Source organism: Engystomops pustulosus, chromosome 3 (genome assembly GCF_040894005.1).
Source record: "Engystomops pustulosus chromosome 3, aEngPut4.maternal, whole genome shotgun sequence".
NCBI classification, from domain to species: domain Eukaryota; kingdom Metazoa; phylum Chordata; class Amphibia; order Anura; family Leptodactylidae; genus Engystomops; species Engystomops pustulosus.
In genome coordinates, this window is record NC_092413.1 from 111,593,848 (window position 1) to 111,608,160 (window position 14,313).

Sequence of the window (14,313 nt, forward strand, 5' to 3'; positions counted from 1 at the left end):
CGATGGACATCACTTTTTCATTCATAACTACTATAATACTGCCTGTAATGTATAAGAATATAACTACTATAATATTACCCCCTATGTAAAATAATATAACTACTATAATACTGTCCCCTATGTACAAGAATATAACTACTATAATACTGCCCGCTATGTACAAGAATATAACTACTATAATACTGCCCGTATTTACAAGAATATAACTACTATAATACTGCCCCCTATGTACAGGAATATAACTACTATAATACTGCCCCCTATGTACAAGAATATAGCTACTATAATACTGCCCCTTTGTAGAAGAATATAACTACTATAATACCGCCTCTAATGTATAAGAATATAACTACTATAATATTACCCCCTATGTAAAATAATATAACTACTATAATACTGCCCCTATGTAGAAGAATAAATCTACTATAACACTGCCCCTATGTACAAGAATATACCTACTACAATACTGCCCATATGTACAAGCATATAACTACTATAATACTGCCCCCTATGTACAAGAATATAACTACTATAATACTGCCCCCTATGTACAAGAATATAACTACGATAATACCGCCCCCTATGTACAAGAATATGACTACTATAATACTGCCCCTATGTACAAGAATATAACTACTATAATACTGTCCCCTATGTACAAGACTCTAATTACAATAATACTGCCCCCTATGTACAAAAATATAACTACTATAATACTGTCCCCTATGTACAAGAATATAACTACTATATAACACTGCTCCCTATGTACAAGAATAAAATTACTATAATACTGCCCCTTGTGTACAAGAATATAACTACTATAATACTGCCCCCTATGTACAAGAATATAACTACTATAATACTGCTCCATATGTACAAGAATATAACTACTATAATACTGCCCCTATGTACAAGGATATAACTACTATAATACTGCTCCCCTATGTACAAGAATATAACTACTATAATACTGCTCCCTATGTACAAGAATATAACTACTATAATACTGCTCCCTCGCTCCTCCTTACACAGCAAGCTCCCCAGGTCTCACAAAGCAAGCCCCAGCCCCCCAGGTCTAGGGTGCTTAGGGCACACATGTTTTATTACCTCATGTCATATGCTGGGATCTGCGGACAACAGGGCGCGGGCCCTAACCAAAGGCTCTGCAGGCCATAACCAGCCAGTTAGTTGTGCACCCCTGCTCTAGTGTTTTCACTGGAGAGTTTATGTAAGGGCTTCCTTATTAATTTTCAGAAAATATTTTCCTACCACTGGGAGATGTTACAATCCTTAGCAGTCAATCAGAAACTGTAGTTTTCCAGTTACATTATGAGAAAATAAAAAGCTGAGCTGGTTATAGATTTCAAATTCTTAATTCCCTGCTTCCCACATATACCTATCAAGTATATCTTACAACATTTTTATTCAGTGGTATTATTATCACAAAGAATATATACACCTGTATTTGCTCGCTAATGCTAATGCAAGAACAAGCAGTTGCATTTATCTCAGAAAGTTGATGTATCAGTTACACTCAAGGGCTTGTGTCAAAGCTTTCCTTTTGGGCTGCAGTGTAATGCAGTTTAATATTGGATCAATATTATTTATAATACTTGGTACAACCAAAACTCTGTATAAATACCACAATACTAACCTGATTTCCAGATTTGCACACATAAGTCCTGTTCCTCCGAATGCTTCTCTTGAAGAATCCTGAGCACCCATCACAAGCATAAACTCCATAATGTTTACCGGAACTGCGATCACCACATACTTTACACGGAATATCCAAGATCCGGCCTGTAATAAATATAATCATGTAACTGACTGCTACAGTGGTCATCACAGTTTTATCTTTATATTGGGTTTATAAAAATGCCTGCCTCATTCATTAAAGGGGTATTCCTACAAAGACAAGTTTCTTAAATGCACTCAGGATAACAAAATAACACATTTTCTAATTCACTGTTATTAACATAAATACAGTATTTCACATATTTAAGTCCAACCTGTCTCTATCAGTCCTGTTGTACACAATTTCAGTTGTCCCTAGACACGACCCTGTAACTTCTGACTTAGGGTCGGGCCGCCATCTTAGATTTCTGTGTGATGGCCATGCTTGCTGAGTTTCATTGTCTTTCTGCCTCTGCAGTGCAGCACGGAGTTCACAGACACTCATCACTTCCTGCCAGCACATTGTGAGCAGAGACAAGCAGCAAACTATAAACTACATGCAGATAAGTGATCCAGGGGAAGGAGGCAGGCACATATCTGTGATAACACATATGTAGCAGAGCTGACAGTGTGTAATAGGCATCTCATCATCTCATCTCTGATCTGTCTCATCTCTCTATGTGTCAGTGTGTTAGTACAGAAGCCAGATGAAAGTGCATATACATCTGTACCCTGATAATGTAATCACACTGTCAGCTCACAGCACTAGATGGATCATAAAGTGACTGCTTAGAGAGTTCCCGCCCACACCATTGAGTTTTAGCAGTTTAGGGAGTGAAACAGAAATAAATTGAGTAAAAGTGTAAAGTAGGGGGTTAAAATGATCTTTATTGTTTTAACATCACTAGGGGATTGAAATTTGAGAATTTTCTTTAGTGGGAAAACCCTTTTAAAGTTTTCTGACCAAACATGAGGCACCTTGTTTCTACTAGTCCATTTGTAGAAATGTACTGTAATAGTAAGAAGTCTTGAACGGTAGTGATATGTGCTCTAATTTTTAACGTCCTTATTGGCCCACATTGCCAGTGGTTTATGATGATGATGATGTTAACTATTATGTGTGAACAGCCGTGTGATAAAAGCAGGTTTAAAGCATAACAGAACTATCAACACACTTTTATGAATTAATATTACAGATGATAATAGTAAACTTTGTAATACAGCTAATTATGTTATGTAAATATCTTCCTGTGTTTTTTCCTTGCCTTTCCTTCTGATTTAGAAGGTTTACCACTTTTCAATAAATCTCTTCTATTAGACATATTTGTCCATGTATATGCACCTGTGCTCCTTTGAAAGCTGCAGCCTTTTCCTGGTCTTGAAATGCTTCCATCTGCATGCACATGCAGGGCCCTAAGATAGTAAATATTATATTTTATTTTAGACCACAGATAAAAAGAAAGAGCCTTAGGGGGTTTTGCTCATTTGTGTCTTATTTAGTATTTTTTTATATGGGGTTTGGGCTTGTTTGATTTATCTTAGAAGGTGATATATACGCCATGTGAATCTGTTGGGTTTTTGTGACTTTTTACTATGCCTGCTCAGGAGAGGTATGTATTAGTGCCAAAATTGTGATTTCTCTATATGTCCAAATATGGATTTTAAAGATTTATGCAGGAAAACTTTGCTAGAAAAGTTGCAAATTTTGCCACAAATATACAAATTCACCAAAAAAGTTGTAATGAGTTGTTATAAAATAAGAGGTAAAAAAAAAGACTAAGATGCCAGTTATTAATTGTCATTTCAGTGTTTGTGATGATTAAAAGCATTTGCCAACTGCAACAAGTGTAGGTACAGTAAGATTCCTAGGAACGCTTCAGATCTCATAAATGCTTTAAACCACTTTAAGCTTGCATGTTTAGGATTGGACAGGTTTAGGTTTCTTTCAGATACTCGTGAAATGGCTCTATGTAGATACTGGAAATCTTGAACAAATACTGAAAACCCTAGAACCTCATTTTTAGCTTGGCCAGGAAAGTTAACTATAACCTGGGCATATTTTAGCTGTTTACAGCTGAAGTGTATACCAGGTCAGACCTGGTGTAGATTTTGATTCTGGCACACAAGTTCTGTGCTTGAATTACCAAGGGGTCAGAACTTGTACCAAGTCAGCACATTTCATCTGTTGTCATTTTACCAGTTTCCTATTGCCCCCTGAGGAAGCGACAACAACGCGAAACGCACAATGGGGAGATATTGACCACAGTCCAGGACCCAGGAGTCTTTCTTGAATGGGTAACTAGTCTCTATATGTTGATGTATACTGAGCACAATTTCAACATGGCCATGGTGCCATAATGATTTTTATGTTGAAAGAGTAATGGTTACCCATTAGTATTTATATATATTCTGCACTTGCACTTTTTTCTGTAATATATTTCCTGGGTTTCAATCAGTCTAGATAGCAATATAGTCCATTTTGGAGTACCATCACTGATGTTTTTTAATATGTGTGTTATTCATATTTATTTTTATGTCTTTTTTCTTAATAAAGTATTGATTTAATTGGACCTGAATACTCTTGATTCTTTTTTGCTTTTATATTCCTATTAAGTTTGCATTAGTTACATATAAAAAAAAAAATGATTTTAATATAATAAATTAATGAATCTTCACTTTGGGTTTCCACCTCCCCTGACATATATATTATTAGTCTTTTCTGTGAGGGTCCTTCTGCCACTTGTGCTAGTTCAGCCTTGTTTTGTGTCTAATACTTGTTTGTGCTTGTTTTTTTGCAATGTATGATAACTCCTCTTGAATGTACAGCACCTTGGAATTAATTGTGCTGTACATTAATAAATAACTAATAATATTAAAGCAATGTGCACATGAACGTGTGTTACACCTGGCCAGTTGACGATGGGATGGGTGAGCAATTTTCACTCCTCCCACCTCCATAGGGACACCACACCATGCCTGCGCCCAATAGGTCTCTGTAGGGGCTATGAACTGGACCTACACCCACTGTCGTTTGTATGAGGTTTCTTAAAGAAAAGAGCAACAAAATCAGAACTCAGCTTTCATTTTCTCACAGCAGTTTCTAGAATAAAAACAAAGATCTGATTGGTTGCCATGAGCAACTAGAACAGTTTTCCTCTCAGATCCTTTGGATATATCTCCCCCAATGTTTTCTGTCATATATAGTACAATATGGTAATTCATTTTATCTTTCATATTTAGCACATAAACATTTTGCATGTATATAATAAAATGTACCAGAAAGTAGAGTAAGGCTACATTCACACTGCCGTTGCCCGCCGTACCATACCGTCCATTGCCGTCTTTGGGGGATGTATATACACCGTATATATGCCGGCCGTATATATGTCCCCCATACGGCAGTGGGAATGTAGCCTAATAACCACAACACCCTCTGTTAGAAATTAAGCTGATCCGGCTTCTGTAGCCCCAGCCCAGAGGAAAGTTGTGTTCAACCATACACTTCCCTCTATGCACTGCACAGCAGTTTTACACTGTGGGGTCCCTAGAAACCCTTTCTATGACATCCATGTATCCTAATGGGCCATATAGATGGGTTTACCCTGTAAAGGTCACACCTTCAGTATATTTATAATACGTTTCATGGTACCTTGACATTTACAGGTCACTAAAGAATAAACCAAAATATCATCAAAGCTTAATAGAAGACTGTTGCAATTATGTGTAATATGTGATAATTAACAATAATTAGGACTAGCATGTAACTCAATTAGCATAGATTTAAAAAATCCATATATAATATTAACATTTATGAGCATTATGCACTATACTTTGTGGATATTGAACATCTGTGAATATGAGATGTAGGCTTTGATGGAGTCTACACAGTTCCAAATGCCTTCACAACACTGATTGTAAACATCTCTATACGCTGAATACACATACAATATAACAGAGATATAAAATGTCTGTATTTAAGGGGTGGTTGAGAATGGATATAATTGGGCCACATGCAGAGAATGGTCTAATGCTGCTTCTTGCTGGAGTTTGTGTACAGTGCTGGAAAAGTGACGTCACGTCAACAAATCATCAGTTCTGCCAATTACTGACCGGTGGGAAGCAGGGTAGAGGTCAATGCTTATTTTGTTATTTACACCATCCTTTGCCCTGAGCCATAATAAGGTCTAATGTTATAATGCTTCGTTTTATTTCCTTAAAATGTATTTGGTGTTGTATTTTAAATACAAGAAAAAAAGCACCAACTATAAAACAAAGGACTAAACAAACTGTGCAGCCAGGTTCAGTGCCTGTTTGACAAGCTCACGAGATTAGAATTTAGTTATAACTCTTTACTTTCCAGCCTGAGTACAGTGAATTCTTCTAGTAACATGGACCACCCATGCTAAAATGCCATGTACTATAAAATATTAACTGTGATCACTCATTGGTCTAAGCTAAAACATTATGTAAGCGATAGCCCTTTAGTATGTCCAGTGCAGCTGGGTGGTTTGAGATAAAGTTCATCAAGATGGCATAACTTGTGACACTAGCCTTTGACTAATGCAGTGCACAGAATCATTAAATGTGAATGTGGTACATTCAACAAACTTATAGTAAGAATTAAGGAGGATAAAATCAATCTTACAGCAATGCAAATAAGAATAAAATAGATACTATTATAATTTTACTAACATATACACATGTATAAGTTAAGTTTGTGAAGTTCAGGTTTTAGTGATTTAATACCACAGTTCCTGGATTTTTACACACAAGAATACATCACTGAGTGCATGAGTAAAGATTTTGGTGTAACACAGTCATGACATGCCCATGTGATCTTTTCTGTAACTCAGCTTAAAAGATGCAGTCTATAAATCTGCCCATAAAACTATGGTCTACCCATAAGATTGTCCCTATTATGAGGTATGTTACAATACTAATGCAGTTTGTGATGGTAGCATAACACCATACATGGGAAGCAAATGAGCACTGTCCAACAAAAGGCCATAATTATAGGTTTTCATATGTGAAAACCACTTTAACTTACTATTGGAAGTCATTTTTATGGTATTTAATGGCAAATGAAGATTATTTTGGGTCTATTGTGATGAATGTATGGACCGACAGCTTAATTTCTAATTACTTTTATAATAAATATGCAGCGGTACATGAAAATATGGGAAAGGGCCTAAGAGAAAAATATGGAAATATTCGGCTCTGTATATCTACAATTTATTATCTCTCACTTGCTTTTGAAGAGTTAATTGTATGTTTTTATACATGTTCATACTTTAGGACAAACTTTTGTCTCAGTTGCTCTTCTGTATGAATAGCTCATATTAAATTATTTTAGAGGAGATATTATAAAGTGGTATTAGATTTATTACATGTTATAGTATTATTTTGGTTACTACATTATACCTCCTAGAACACTTGAAATAGTATCCGTCCATATCCATGCTCGCATTTTACCTCAAAGTGTCATTTCTAACCAATACTAAAGAAACAGTTTTTAAATTATTGATGATTTCTATGCATAATCTTTAGAGGTAACTATTTACATTAATATACATGGTGCAGGGGAGATACTGTAATAAAAGTAGAAAACTTAAGCTGTATGTGCTTAAAGTTGAACTTTCACAGGTATGTTTAAAACCTTGATTTCTTATCAAATTACTATTACTACTATTACTTTTTAAACCAACCAGCAAACAATAAAGATATATATATATATATATATATATATCATTAACATAATGTTAGGGTTGTAGATAGATAATATATAGATGGATGTATAATACATTGTGCACATACTGTATATTATATACAGATATAGATAGATAGATAGATAGATAGATAGATAGATAGATAGATAGATAGATAGATGAGAAATCTACACAAAAATATTTATTGTGTATACAGATACTTGCCTTTAGTCTACTACTTAATAATTATAATTTAGATATATAATAAACAGCAGAGATTAACTATACAAAACAATAAAATAATTCTATTGACTGATCACCAGGGCTGGTGTAAAATTTATTTAACAAAATCTATATTTTCTTTTCAACATGAATTTTTTATTGAAAAACAAAACACTAATTTAAATAAATAATATTCTCTTCCTACATTCAATCCTCCTTCATTAACTGGCATTCAAACTTTTAAAGTTTCCCATTAAGTGTGACTCCTATCAAAACGAATCCATGTTGCAGGTGGTTGATATCACGTATGAAGTTTACCAGGAATGTGCATCGATATTTATAGGATACATTGAAGGAATCGTTGTTCGATTTCTTAAAAAATAAGTCAAATTTTCGGTATAGACGGAGCAACGGTATAAATATGCAATAGGATAGTTGGAAACATCCCAAATAAAGTTAAGTTTTACCGGTACATCGAGTAAATTAATTTTAAACAGATCTATCTATATTTATCAATCGCTATTTTATTTTTTTATCTATTTATATATCATTATATCATCTATTTATCTAGGTGTATGTATCTCAAATGTATCTATCTATTTCTCTCATGAATTTCATATAAAACACACACTCGTCCATGTTTATGTTTTATCTCATCATGAGTTTTATCTCATCGTGGAATATTTATAAAGTGGATAGTCAACCTGTAAAGTACCTGATTAATTGCTATGTGACTTTGTTCATCTTTTATATGAACAGACACAGAGAATTAAAAGAATGTAAGAATATGAAGCAGTAACATGCAAGATAGTGGCTGTACTACAGTGATTACTACTACTGTACTACAGTGACTATACTACTACTGTACTACTGTCACTATAGTTTACAATAGTTCTCTATGGGGGGGTGGGAAGATAGATAATGCAGATACATAACCTAAAAATAAAGGAAATGAAAGAAACTTAAGACCTGGTCACAGTGTATATACACGGGCACGACATGAATGGGCATATTTCTGGGGTACGTGTGAGAACCCTTAGTCTAGCACAAGTGAAGCAATATCTAAGGCTTATGGGAAGGTGTCATCTGAGGAACCGGGTTGATAACTTGACAGCTACTCAATTTCCCAAGGGGGCAGCATGGAGTGGAGAGTAGGGGTAAAACAATGCCCAGGGAACAACAAGGGAGACATTACATAAAGTGTTAACTTAATGATTTCCCCATTGAATGTGGTTTGACTGCCTCCAGCCAGCGCAAGCTGCCACATCTCCTACTAAATGAAACCCGACAGCTGCTATATACAACAGGGCCAGGGGAAAGAGGGATTAAGCTTGGGTGGGAGTGAGGGGGGCTATGAAGTTACTTTCCTACAATTAATATTAGTCATAATTCAGCTTACTTTCACAGGGGGCAGGTAAGGGCCAGATGCCATGTGCCAGTCCCCAGGTATGCTGTACCCCTGGCACTGGCAGTACATGGTAAATTCCCCTGTTTATATTCATGTGTAATTACAAGGTCTTTTGCTACCTACCTATTGATTCACCAGTGACCCGTCAAAAAGAGTAGCATGGGAATTCTGGTATCACACAATGCCAACAGGGAGAGCACTCACCCCCCTTCCTCCTGCAGGCTTAGCATCCACTGATACAGACTCCACCTCTGAACCCCACACTCACATTACAACATGACTGCTGCATCACATCACATCCATAGACAGAATATTATCAGAGTGGTCCACCACACACAAATAGTATTAAAGAGGAATGTGTAGAAATGAAGAACACTATATTCAGTGCAAAAAAATGGGGAACATGATGATAAGAATAGTGCTAGGAGCTGTGCCAACCATGTGACTGTGACCCAGGGTCATTCATTAGGCTCAGGGGAGGCCTGTGTTTGGGCAGAATCTCTTCCTCCAGGCAGCATGGTCTTGACAGTACAACCAGAGAAAGCAGATTTTTATTGAACTGGGAAACCGTTGTGAACATCCCGCAGCAGGGGAGCCCTGGGACTTTTTGTGTGTTATAATTGCTTAAAGATATATGGCAGCTTAGATTACTGTAATTACCATCAGAGGCTGCTGAAAGAAGTTAGTCTGGGTAGAAGGGACTGCAGCTTGGCTTCTTATTACCACCCAGGCAGAGATCAGTTCACATAACTATACACTCAGCCAGCCTGGACTATAGGGGCCACAATTACACTGGGCACCTGGGCACTCTGTCATTAGTCCCAACCCTGTCATTTGTCAGTCTATCTAGCTATGTATCTATATGTACTATTTTGGCATTATCTATGTATCTAACTACTTTTTTTCATCTATTTATGAACAATGTATCAATTTCATTCTTTTTTTATGTCATCTTTCTCCAAAAAGTTTTATCTAGATAGGTATTTTTTAATGTTTTTTTTTTTTAACCATGAACCTATTTTTGCTTTGTATATCTGTTTTCTATTGTATGTATTGTATGCATCGATATATCTATAATTTTTATTCTACTCCATTTATATTCTACTCTTATCTATTCCATATCTTATACTCCTATGAATCTAATGTATAAAACAATTATATCTGTTACATTTATCTACTTTGACATTTTGAAAAATAAATCAGACATTATCGATGTCTATATTCTATCTATATTATCGATCTTTTTATCAACTTATCCGTCTATGCGATTGCCTGTTATGAAGTTTGGCAACACAAGGTAAAGACTTGGTGTGTTCATCTACTAATTAAATATATATGTTTAAACATATATAGAACACAGTACTTATTTTTCTACAGAAAAAAAAACCCACAATAAATCTCTGAAATTTTTCAATAATTATCTGAATCTATGACTATGTATCCCCTGAGAAGGATTGCACCAGCACAAATGACTTTTGGCACACTTGCCCAGAAGAATGTGTCTTTCTCCCCAGTAACCTGTGCTGAGGATTAGCTGCAGCGACTTTCCCTATACACAATCAGTCGCAGTGTATGGAGCCTGCATCCAGGATTAGGGGCAATGTGACTTTAAAGTTGTTTTCTGCTCTGCTATCCATGGTTTCTAGCATTGTTTCATTAGTCATTCTGGGTGCAATAGACTGAGCTCAAATCCGCTTTCCCTTCATTATGCTCGCGCTTGTCAAATCCCTCCTTGTTCTGCACAAACTATTCTAACTTATCACAAAAGTCTCAAAGTAAACTTGTAATGAGTGTTCATGACAACAGCTGCTCTAAGAAGGTACAGTTCTATCTATCTATTTATCTATCTCTCTATCAATGATCTATCAGTTATATATCCTCTATTAATCATCTATCAGTTATATATCATCTATCTATCTATCTATCTATCTATCTATCATCTATCAGTTATATATCTATAAACCATCTGTTATATATCCTTTATCAATTATCTATCTATATATCAATAATCTATCAGTTATATATCCTTTGTAAATCATCTATCAGTTATATATCATCTATCTATCTATCTATCTATCTATCTATCTATCTATCTATCTATCTATCTATCTCTCAATCATCTATCTATCTACACATATTCTATTGAATTCATACAAAGCAGAATGCGTTACCCACTTGTTGATCCGGCAGGTTTACTCATGTTGGCAGAAGGTCCAGCAGCCAGAGGCAAGGTCCAGTGACAGGTGCCTTCCAGAGCTCAGTGCTCTCCCCTCCAGGACAGTCCAAGCATCCTCCAAACACCACAGTCAGGACTTGGAAATTTTTAATTAAAAGTCTCAAGGAAAAGAAGAATCAATGTCTTTGTCTTTTGTTCTGGTCTTGATTTTATCAGATATTTCCAATGCCAACAAAAATATATGTGAGTGCCCAAAGCAAGTGTCAATGCTCCTTGTACCAGTCAGTGGTCTCAGCATTCACTGCCAGGTTGTTAGACTTGTGTGAGGGGCTAACAGCTGAGGGAGTGTGACACTAGGCAGTGCCTGGCTCTCTGGAGGGATTGGGAAGTTGAATGCACTGAGTGACTTTGTGCTGCAGCCCTTAGAATAATTTGGAGACAGGAGCAAGTGACAGGACACTAGGGAGGAGGAGGGAAATGCGCCCTGTGCCCACTTTAGCGCTGCCCTGCTCTTCCCCAGTCCTGGAGGAGCGTGACGTCAGCACAGCCCAGGGGAAGGGGGTAGGATGAGATTCATGATATGGACCTCCCTGAGGAAACCCTACATGCTCCTTCTATGTGCTGGTCAAGAAGTGCAGGTATATACTGTGCCCTCCTGCTATGCCATGGCACTGCTCAGGCTGTGGAGCACTTCAGGTACTTGTGTGTGTCTGCCTGCTCTATCTGTGCAGTGTGTGAGCTTTGATATTACTGTTTTATGTTACCTTTATTTCACCAAGACACAGAGTTTTATTTGTTACTATGAATTCATGAATGTACAGCACATCCAGTTATCTCCAGTGAATGCCTGCTGACCTGAAAGGCTTCCATACAGCGCACTATGACAGTAAGGAGGCAGCACCCACCTGTTGTACCCCAGGCCCTGTTCACTACCACCCTTAACACTTGTTCTGAATAAACGTCTATAGAAACTTTCTAAGTGATATGTAATGCCTGATCACTAGAGAACAAATATCTATCAATCCACCTATCTGTCTGTCATCTATACATGAGGACTTTCCCACCTTTTAAGGCCATAGCATTGAGCACACCTGCCTGTGAACGTATATATATATATATATATATATACATTATAAACAAAATCATATAGAGGCGTGTATGATGTGTAAGAAGATGCAATTTTCATTTGTAACATTTAAATGATTTAAATGGAGAGACAGTGAAAAACAACAGATAAGGTAACTCAAAAGGTAAATTAATTTTGGGGCTATATCTTTTCTGCAAAAAATGAGTATATATATATATATATATATATATATATATATATATATATATATATATATATATATATACAAGTGCTCGTTTACCAGATGTTTGAACAATTAATTATAATACCATAAGCATTTAAAATATTCAAAACACAAAATCCGCTATTTTCCGCTACATTAGAGTAGGAATATGAATGTGTAGGTAGACTTTGTTGCTTTGAAAAATAAATTTATATGTATTCAGATATATGGAGGGCATTCGCGGATATGAATGTCTTTCACTCATCATCATCATCATCATCATCATCAATACCTAGAGAAATTACACAAATGCTGCATGATATGGATCCATGTCTGTGTACTCTTGAGTTATTCTTACTAGATTGGATTTAGTTGCGGATTTTTTCTTGTTTGCTGCATACATCCAGCTCTCATTATTTTATTTACCTTAACAGAGCTAATACTCGACTTGGCTGAAATTGTACTAGGGATATGCAAATGTCACTTGTTAGTCCTACAATGAGGAACTGTCATTGATATGCAGACAAGATTATTAGCTCTGGGAATATTTTACCCTAATTAAATTGGAAAACTAGAGTCTAGAGGGGACAAATGGCGCATATTCCATCTCCTGTAAATGGGACCTTAATGTTATAACTAACTTACTAGTAAGACACAGATGACAAAAGCCGTGTATAACCTCACTGCTTATTACAGTGCAATGTATTATACAGCATAGCGAACATACAGTGCACGGTATCTGAATATTAGGATATATAGTGCATGTGAAATAGAAGATGCTTTGCTGGGATATAGTATATACTGAATAAAGTCTGTATCAAATTATGAATGTTATATAATAAAATTAATGATTAAAATAAATTAAATTATAGAAAATTATTCTTTAATATTGCATACATTTAGACATTTTGCTCTATATTGACGACACAACACTTATACCATCTACCTATGACACATATTTTTGTACTATTTTGATCTATAATATACATTGAGTATGCATAGTCTGGTATATAATGTGTATTGAATATAAAACATTGATATCCAATGTGTATTCTATATACGGCACAGTTCAATGTGAACACACAACACAGCTGTTGTAAACCCTATTATGATATAGCATAGATATATGTCCCAGGGTATTGTATAGGCAGTAGGTAGAACCCACTGCAGTGGCCTCCCCCAGCTGCTCCCGATCCTTGAGTGTAGTGTCAGAGGATGCCCCTGCTGCTCGGGATCTCATTATCTCCAGTACCACCCTATGCTATCACTGCCATGTGCTGGCTGGGATAAGTTAATTGCTGATTTGTTGGATGCTAATAGGATTAATTCACTTTCATTATTACAAGCAGCAATAAAATATTTTCAATAAGTATTATAACACTGTGATCCAAACTGTCTGCTATAATTATTATACTACAAACACAATCTATGCTATATGTACATTGCTCCATTACAGTTGTCTATAGGACACCATCCCCATGAATCTGTAAAATCACTTAGTACTGAGAAGTCATTTATTGTTTTCATCATTCATAAATTCATAAATGCCATGGCATAGGGTCAAGTGATTGCTGTAAGGCACCAGACACAATTCTGCTCAGTCCAGGAGCTATAAAAGATTAAGTTCATCCTAGAAGAACTACTTCATTACTTTACTGGCTGTATGTGAATGGCTCTGAACACAAGCTGCAGTGTAAGCAACATCACTGTTCACAGTCACATCTTAGGTTATGCACGTTTTATAATAGATAGATGATACTACATCTTAACTTACAGGCACATAGATCTCTCCTGCTATAATGACTTGTAATGTTTAGTTCCCAGTACAGGCAAGCTGAA

At 36.1% G+C, this 14,313-nt stretch overlaps 1 protein-coding gene across 1 annotated transcript in view; it reads right to left on the bottom strand.

Annotated features, from left to right (window-relative positions):
* NR2E1 (nuclear receptor subfamily 2 group E member 1) overlaps nucleotides 1-11,685 on the bottom strand; it is a 40,417-nt gene extending 28,732 nt beyond the window's left edge. Inside the window, exons 1-2 of the mRNA XM_072141837.1 lie at nucleotides 11,185-11,685; nucleotides 1,655-1,800 (exon numbers count right to left, since the gene is read on the bottom strand). Coding sequence (XP_071997938.1) covers nucleotides 1,655-1,800; nucleotides 11,185-11,209 — 171 coding nt within the window. The 5' untranslated portion in view covers nucleotides 11,210-11,685. The remainder of the gene's footprint in view (nucleotides 1-1,654; nucleotides 1,801-11,184) is intronic.
* Nucleotides 11,686-14,313: the final 2,628 nt, after the last annotated feature.